Raw genomic sequence first — 9,130 nt, 5'->3', positions numbered from 1 at the left:
CCCGCGGGGCCGCGCGCCGGCCGCCCAGACCCGACTCCGCCCCTGGGCGGGACCCCGATGCTCCGCCTCCGAGCGCCCCGGCCTCTCGGGGTCCCCGACCACCCCCCGCCCTCAGCGCCCCGGGGTGCTGCAGGGGCGGGGTGAGCAGGGGGGCCCTTCACTTCCGGCGGCCCCGCTTCTTTCGGGGCGCTGTCAGCCCTTGTGGGGCGCCTGCAGGGAACCCCACTTTCCAGGCAGAGAGAGAGAGAGAGAGAGAGAGCGCGTTGGAAAAGAATTGAATTCCATCCTGTTCTGTGTCATCGTGAGAGAGAGAAAGGGAGAGGGGGAGGGGGAGAGGGAGGGAGAGAGAGAGAGGGGGAGAGGGGGGGAGGGGGAGAGGGATGGAGAGAGGGGGGAGGGGGAGGGGGAGGGAGAGAAGGATGGAGAGAGAGAGAAGAGTGGCGCCCAGTGTTGGAGAAGAATTGAGTTCTCTGTCATCATGAGGGAGGTGGGGGTGGGGGGTGGGCTTGGGGTTTTTGCTTTTTTTATTGATCAGCTCCAAAACTGGGCGAGATGAAATCTTCTGAGAAAGGGGCTCGTCATTGTGGACACTGTCCGGGTGTTTGTAACCACCTGCCTTCTCCATGGTCCTCCTCCAAGGACCAGACCCCCCCCCCCCGTATCTCAGGCATTTTTTATTTGTTTGATTGATTGATTGATTGATTGATTTTACATTGAAACACTTAAGTCTTCTGGCTTTGGATCCCAAGAGGGAGAAAAGAAAAAAAGCAAAATAACTTTCAGACTGGTCGATTGCTTTTCTTTCCTGGCATCTTAAAATATATATATTCATCTCATGTTCTTTTCACGCCCACGCACCCTCACCCTGTAAGCAATGTCCTTCAACTTGACGACTCTGGAGCACCTGCAATAACTTTTGCTGCAATGTTGGCAGCTTTGGGGGTGGGGGGGTTGGAGGGGGAGTTGGGCATTACACAGGCAGCTTTGGAACAAGCCCAGAAAGTCATCCTTGTGGATGTGTGTGGGGATTTTGTTCTGCACGTTTGTGATTTCCCACAAGTATTTCCCAACTTTGTTGCTACCCCAGTTTACCTCTAATGACATTTGAATGTAAGAATCACCCTCAGAAGATTTAAAAAGCAAAAAAGAAACACTGGAAATTTCTAGGAATCGGAAGCAGAAGTTATAAAAATGACTGAGCAGCTTTCTAAAAAAATGAAGAGCCAACTAAAGTTACCGCTTTGAATGACCATTGGAATGTTGCAGCAAATATCACTCTAATGTGGATATTCTTATCTCGTGTACTGGACTTTAAAAAAAAAAACTTGTATTATCTTTATTTATTTATGTATTGGATAGAGACAGCCAGAGATCGAGAGGAAGGGGGAGACAAAGAGGAAAAGAGACAGACACCTGCAGCACTGCTTCACCACTTACAAAGCTTTGCCTCTGTGGGTGGGGACCGGGGGCTTGAACCCGGGGCCTTGAGCATTGCAACATATGTGCTCAACCAGGTGCACCACCACCTGGCCCCCCAGGATGTTCTTATATAGTCCCTCCTATCAACCATCCTACCCCCAAAGCTATGCAATTTCTTTTATTCTTTCTGTTGTTCTTCCAGGGGATGAAGAGAATTTACCCAGACCCTTCCAAGGCCTATTCTTCTTAGGATAACTAGCTTGTTGAGGGATAGGGGATTTTAGAGGTTACTCAGATTGGAAATGGATCAACGAGTGTTACTTCTTTTGTGCCTCTCTCCATTACCTGTTGTTGTACTACTAAAATCCACCCATGATTCCATGATTCTGGCACCCTATCACGCTTAAGCAGATTTTTTTTCAGTAGTATGTCGTCGTAAAAGGTACATTATGAAAAAAGAGGGGAGGAGCTTTGAATCTAATACCTAATACCAAATACAGTCCTGCCTAGTCTATATTGTCAAGCATTAAAATTTACCGTGAGAGGGCAGGGCACTGGCACACCCGATTAAGTGCAGGTATTTCCACGCCCAGCTCCCCACCTGTTGTTAAAATTCGGCGGGCTCTGGCCGGGCGGGCTAGCTTCACAGCGGGTAACAGAGACGCGGAGACAACGGCTGGGCAGGGAAGCTGTATTTCTTTATTCAGGAACAACGATTCATAAACTAAGACAAACTAATCACCAAACAGAACTCTGCTGTCTCTTTGCAGCGGCACAAACACTCTCTCTTACTCTTGAACTCAGGAACTCTCCAACTCTGGAACTCTGGAACTCTGGAACTCTCATACTGGGGAACCCTCTGAAACTCTGGCCCTCTCGAACTCAGGAACCCTCTCCTGGGGTTCCTTGGGGTGGGGCCAAGCAGGCCGCGAAATTAACTGGACTGATCCAATTCTCTTGGCGGGGGAAGGCTAGAACAAACCAATGTAAAGCATATGACAATTCCCCCTTTTCTTTTTAACTAAATGACTATAGTATCAAGGGTGTGGGGTGAACAGAAATATATATAACAAAAACCAGCATGTTGCCAAGGGAAGGCCTGAGGGGGCCATATCTGAAAAAAAAACATTTTTTGCCTCTGGGGGGCTACTTGCCTCGACGGGCAATTGCATGGGGGCGGGGAACGGCCTAGAGTCCCAAAGGCAGCTGGCTGCAATTTACTTACTATGAAACAAAACTTGTTGTTAGCATATCTACTGCACGATCCAACGTTTCTAATAGAGAAGGAATTTGAGACTTTTACATATCAACAACGTCTTATAACCTTTTGTTACACCCATTCAAGATGGAGACACACCCTAGGTGTGGGCCGGAGAGGAAACCTCAGGCATGAGAATAATTAGCATAGCCATTGTGCAATCTACCATTTCTAATAGAGAAGGTAGTGGAGAGTTTTACATATCAACAAGTCTATTTAACCTTTTGTTTAGACCAACTTAGTGAAAATATATTGATTGTTAACTAATTTTTACCTCAGACTTTAAATGTAAGTTAATTTTATCTTTATGAGAATTACGTTGAAAACCTTTTTCATTTAACTTTGTCTAGTAAGAATTTAGCCTTAAAGTTACTGTTTACCAAACTTTAAACATACACATAAACATGGTCATTAATACACAAGGAGAGAAACCTTTGTTACGAAGACATGTCATTTTAAACACGAATTTATATCTGCACTGTCTTAGTTGTTGGGGGGGGTTCACCATCCGGAGGCGGCTTCCCGCACAGCTTTACTTCTAGGAATTGCAGGTTGCGATCTCTGCACAAATCTCTGCGTACTCCAGCTTGTCTGCCTTCAGACCGGACCGGCGGCTGGAGATCTCGTGTGCCCAGTTTCAGCAGGGAGCCCGGGATTCCGGGAGGCCCGGGATGGTTCCAGAATTTATAGCAAGAGGGCAGGCAGGCCAGTTTTGTAGAAGGCGTGGGCCTAGGTGCCCAGGGGTGGCGGCCATGATAGGCCGCCGCAGCCCTGCCCCATGGCCCTGCCATTTCTGCTGCCCTGTTCGCAGTGGCCGAGCAGCGTGGAGGGATCACGCGTCCAGTGCCCTGCGCCATGCGGTGGAGAGCCGGCTCCTGTGGGCTGGCCTCGGGCTCTTGCATGTTGGCCTCAGGCTCCAGGGGCTCTTGTGTGCTGGCGACGGCCTCCTGCGGGCTGCGGGGCTGCGGGCGCGGTGCGCGGGGTTGTCTGGGCGCAGCCGGCTGGCTGGCTGTTTAACCAGGTGGAAATGGCAGCTCCGCGCCTCGCCTCCCGCCTGCTGGCTCTTCCCGCTGGCTGTTCTGAGTTCGCCCGAGCGAGTGGAAACCACAGAGTGGTCCAGAGATAAATGTTCCAGAAACAGCAAAACAGTCTCATGAAGAAAGAGCAGAGGCCTTTGGAGATCTCTTCACAAGCAGAAGAGAAGGCCATAGTACATAGGTAGCCAAATTGTCTTTACTTATCTGAGAGATGCGCAGGTCAGGTCCACGTGGGCGCCATTTGTTGTTAAAATTTTCGGTGGGGGAGGGCTAGAACAAACCAATGTAAAGCATACAACACCCACCTGCAGGGGGTTTCAAGAGCAGGTTTCTCTCTTTCTGTCTCCCTCCCCTCCCAATTTCTCTCTGTTCTATCAAGTATGATAGCTAGGTAGACAGATAAATAGATAGATGATAGATAGGAAGGGAGGGAGGAGTCACAGGGAGCAGTGGATTCAGTAATGCTGACACCGAGCTCCACCGAACCCTGGTGGCAGTAAGTGAATAAAAATATAAATTTTAGGGAGTCAGGCGGTAGCACAATGGGTTAAGCACAAGTAGCGCAAAGCACAAGGACCAGCATAAAGGATCCCCATTCAAGGCCCTGGCTCCCCACCAGCAGGGGAGTCACTTCACAGGTGGTAAAGCAGGTCTGCAGGTGTCTTATCTTTCTCTCCCCTTTCTGTCTTCTCCTCTCTCCATTTCTCTCTGTCCTATCTAACAACAACATCAATAACAACAATAATAGGTACAACAACTAAACAACAAGGGCAACAATAGGGAAATAAATATTTTTTTTAATTTAAAATATATAATGTATATATATATTACCAGGAGCCAAGATTATTATTTTAAATTTAAGAGCCCATTTACAATATCACTTTATTAGTAAGAAACTACCTGCCAATTATAAAGCAAAATAGCCCATGCTTTTTTATTGTTATTTTTTAAGATTTATTTACTTACTATGAGAGAGAAAGAATGAGAAGAAAAAAGAGGCGCCTCAGAGCACTACTCAGCTCTGAACTCCAGGATCTCAGCCATACAAGTTGGTGTTCTCACAGGCTGAGCTATAGCCTCAGTCCCACTTTCACAGAAGAGTTAAAATACGGGAGTCGGGCAGTAGCGCAGCAAGTTAAGCACAGGTGGCCCAAAGCACAAGGACAGGCGTAAGGGTCCCAGTTCGAGCCCCACCACCACCCCACCTGCAGGGGAGTCCCTTCAGAAGTGGTGAAGCAGGTCTGCAGGTGTCTGTCTTTCTCTCCCTTCTCTGTCTTCCCCTCCTCTCTCCATTTCTTTCTGTCCTAACAATGACAATAATAACCACAACCACAATTAAAAAAGGGCAACAAAGGGAATAAATATTTTTTAAAAAGAGCTAAAATACCAACGTTGACTCTTGCAATGATAGCTCTGCCCATAATAAGATAGATAACCATGCTATATCTAGATACCATGAACAACTGCTCATCTAAGTGGTTGAAACATGCAATTTGTTCAAAAGAGAAATGTGTGATTATTATTTGGTTTTTTTTTTTAGAAAAAAAGGATAGAACTCGTGCAAGTTGACGATCACAGCAATAGAAATAAAATGGCTCAGGATAATACAGATGGAAGTATTTACAGATAACAGTTCTAATATAGCCAACATTTACTTAAGCCTTTTTGTGTGATGATTGTTTTGTTTCATCTAGTCTCAGTAGCCTCATGAGGTTAATACTGTTACCCCATTTCACTGACCAAACCAAGGCTTGGGAAAATAGTTACTTGCCCAAGGTCATATTTTCAAGTTTACCAAGACTTTTTTTCCTAGAAATTGCATATTTCTTTCACATTTAATGTGAATTTCAAGCTTTATATTCCTTTTATGTGGAGTATGGCTTTTATTTTGTATCTTCACATTAAAAGTTAGAAGCAAATTAAGGAGGGAAACAATTTTATATTAACCTTTAAGATTATTGTATTTTAACATCAAAAGAAAAAAATGCTTTCTGTTTAAATTTGTCCAAGTTCTCGATTAATGAAAACACTCTTTTTCCCCTTTATTTCTATAGAAAAGCATAATGGGGGGGGGGGGGTCGGGCAGTAGCACAGCGGGTTAAGTGCACATGATGCAAAGTACAAGGACTGGACAAAGGATCCCAGTTCGAGCCCCCAGCTCTCCACCTGCAGGGAGTCACAAACGGTAAAGCAGGTCTGCAGGTGTCTTATCTTTCTCTCCCCGTCTTCCCTTCCTCTCTGACCTATCCAGCAACAATAACAATAATAATAATAACAACAACAATGATAAACAAGTGCAACAAAAAGGAAAAAATAACCTCCATGAGCAGTGGATTCATAGTGCAGGCACCAAGCCCCAGCAATAACCCTGGAGGCTAAATAAATAAATAAATATAAAGGAAGTCGGGCTGTAGCGCAGTGGGTTAAGCGCAGGTGGCTCAAAGCGCAAGGACCAGTGTAAGGATCACGGCTCAAGCCCCCGGCGCACCACCTCCCTCTCTGTCTTCCCCTCCTCTCTCCATTTCTCTCTGCCCTATCCGACAACAATAATAACTGCAACAATAAAACAAAAAGGGAATAAATAAATATTTAAAAATAAATAAGTAAAATAAATAAAATGAAAAAGCACAATAGGGAAGTGTAGATATTTTATTAGGGAAGGCATTAAGGATAAAAGATAACAAAAAGCTGAATAAGGGCTGTATTCCTGGTTTTAAGGATTTTCAGAGGCATGGTAGTGACTCGGGCCCCCAGTCTCTATTTACTTCACAAGTAGTGAAGCAGTGCTATAGGTGTCACTCCTTCTGTCTTTCTCCTTCTCTATCTTTTATCTCTCACCTTTTATAAAAATAGTAATAGTAAAGGGGCCAGGTGGTGGCACAGCTACTTAAATGCACACATTACAGTGCACAAGGATCCACCTGCAGGGGGAGAGCTTCAGGAGTGGTGAAGCAAGGCTGTCTCTCTGTCTCTCCCTCTCCTTTCAATTTCTCTCTGTCTCTATCCAATAATAAATAAACAAAAATACTCAAAACTATGTTTTTAAAAAGACAGCATACATTAAAAAATAATAATAGCCACTGGGAGTATTGAGTCATGAAAGCACCACACCCCAGTGATAACCTTGCTGACAAATGAGGGGAGAAGAAGGAATTTTCAGAGGGCTAGCAAGATAGCTCAGCTGGGGTCATGCCTGTTTTTCCCTGTAGACAACCAGGGTTTCAGCCCTGGCCTTCACAGCACTGGGGGATGCTTTGGTACAGTGGCGTCTTTATCTCGCTGTCTCCCTGTGCCTGTTTGCATCTGAAAAAAGTCAACCCATTTGGTGGTGAGTGTGGTGTGAAACTACACCTTTTAATCTTAGAATCTTGCAAACCATGATTAGTCACAAATATGAAAAAATGGCTTGTGATCTTGGATGGACCTTAAAAAATTCATGTCAAGTGAAATAAGTCAGAAACAGAAGGATGAATATGGGATGATCTCACTCTCAGGCAGAAGCTGAAAAACAAGATCAAAAGAGCAAACACAAGTAGAACCGGAACTGGAATTGGCGTATTGCACCAAAATAAAAGACTCTGGGGTGTGTGTGTGTGGGGGGAGAATACGGGTCCTTCAGAGGACCTAGTGGGGGTTGTATTGTGGAAAACTGAGAAATGTTATGCATGTACAAACTATTGTATTTACTATTGAATGTAAAACTAATTCCCCAATAAAGAAATTAAAAATAAGAATGGCTTGTGAAAACAAAACCAAAGTAGTGAAGCCTTCCTTAGCAATTAAAAAAATTTTTTTCAGAATAAATACATTTAAAAGATTAGTGTGGGGAGTCGGGCTGTAGCGCAGCGGGTTAAGCGCAGGTGGCGCAAAGCACAAGGACCAGCATAAGGATCCCGGTTCGAATCCCGGCTCCCCACCTGCAGGGGAGTCGCTTCACAGGCGGTGAAGCAGGTCTGCAGGTGTCTATCTTTCTCTCCTCCTCTCTGTCTTCCCCTCCTCTCTCCATTTCTCTCTGTCCTATCCAACAACGACTACAACAATAAAACAACAAGGGCAACAAAAGGGAATAAATAAATAAAATAAATATTTTTTTAAAAAGATTAGTGTGATAAAGAAGCCTATTAAAACAATTCAATGGTAAAATGAAGTTATGAAATTAGTTAATTACAGCATCTGTAACTTGTAGTTTATAAAGAGAATTAAACTTGTTAGTGTTAAGGTACACAGATTGTCCTGGAGTTAATTCCAAACCTCTGTCACTCCTTGTACAAACTGGTTGAGTTTTTGAATTTCTCAGTCCCTGTTTCTTCATCTCTATTTTATTACCATTAATACTATTAAACAGAACTTCCCTGCAGTGACAGTTTGTATCAACAATATAGTAGCTTTACCTGCATAAGGTAGAAAGGTAATTGAGATCATCTATGAGGAATATCCTTTTTTCCTGTTGATCATTTGATTATGTATAAACTTGACACCTCTAATAAAGAGATAATAGACATCTCTAATAAAGAGATTTAACTCAATGGAACCCTTAGGGGAAAAATTATAGTAGGGACTGGGCAGCGTCTCACCCAGTTGAACACATTACAATGCACAAGAACCAGGTTCAAGCCCCTGGCCCCCATCTGCAGGGGAGAAGCTTCACAAGCAGTGAACAGAGAAGCAATACTGCAGGTATCTCCCCCCCCCCACCCCCCAAGATGCAAGATGCAAGAACTGGCGTCAAGATCCCTGTTCAAGCCCCCGGCTCCCCACCTGCAGGGGAGTTGCTTCACAAGTGGTGAAGCAGGTCTACAAGTGTCTTTCTCTCCCCCTCTCTGTCTTCCCCTCCTCTCTCCATTTCTCTCTGTCCTATCTAACAATGACGACAGTAATAACAACAACAACAATAATAACCAACAATAAAAAACAAGGGCAACAAAAGGGGAAGTAAATAGAAAAAAAAATTTTTTAAGTTCAGCCTTTTTGGTTTGGTTTCAGATCAACAGAGACAATTAAAAAAGAAGATGATATTGACAGTCTTATCAATGAAATATTTGAAGAAACCAACTTTGACCAAAAACCCTTGGTAAGTTGAATGTTATCAAAGTGCAGCAATTCTGCATTTGTTTCAAAACATGTTCAGAATTGCCTGAAAATTTAGACTGAGCAACTAGACAGTCCATTGAATTCCGAGAAACACATGTTTTAAAGAAATTATTATACCTTTGAGTTTTTTTTATTATTGATAGAGACAGTCGGAAATCGAGTGGAAGGGATAGACTGAGAGGGAGAGAGACAGAAAGATACCTGCAACCCTGCTTTACCACTCACAAAACTTTCCCCCTGCAGGTGGGAACCGGGGGCTCGAACCTGGGTCCTTGCGCATTGCAACATGTGCACTCAACCAGGTGTGCCACCACCCAGCCCCTAC

General features: G+C 44.4%; 1 protein-coding gene across 1 annotated transcript in view; it reads left to right on the top strand.

The window, feature by feature from the left end:
* The window catches only part of CFAP418 (cilia and flagella associated protein 418), a 28,972-nt gene that overhangs the window by 352 nt on the left and 19,490 nt on the right, over positions 1 to 9,130 (top strand). The window contains exon 2 of the mRNA XM_007532211.3: positions 8,698 to 8,785. Coding sequence (XP_007532273.1) covers positions 8,698 to 8,785 — 88 coding nt within the window. The remainder of the gene's footprint in view (positions 1 to 8,697; positions 8,786 to 9,130) is intronic.

This window comes from Erinaceus europaeus, chromosome 8 (assembly GCF_950295315.1).
Source record: "Erinaceus europaeus chromosome 8, mEriEur2.1, whole genome shotgun sequence".
Taxonomy (NCBI): Eukaryota; Metazoa; Chordata; class Mammalia; order Eulipotyphla; family Erinaceidae; genus Erinaceus; species Erinaceus europaeus.
Note: the sequence above shows the minus strand (reverse complement) of the source record. Positions and strands in the feature narration are given on the sequence as shown.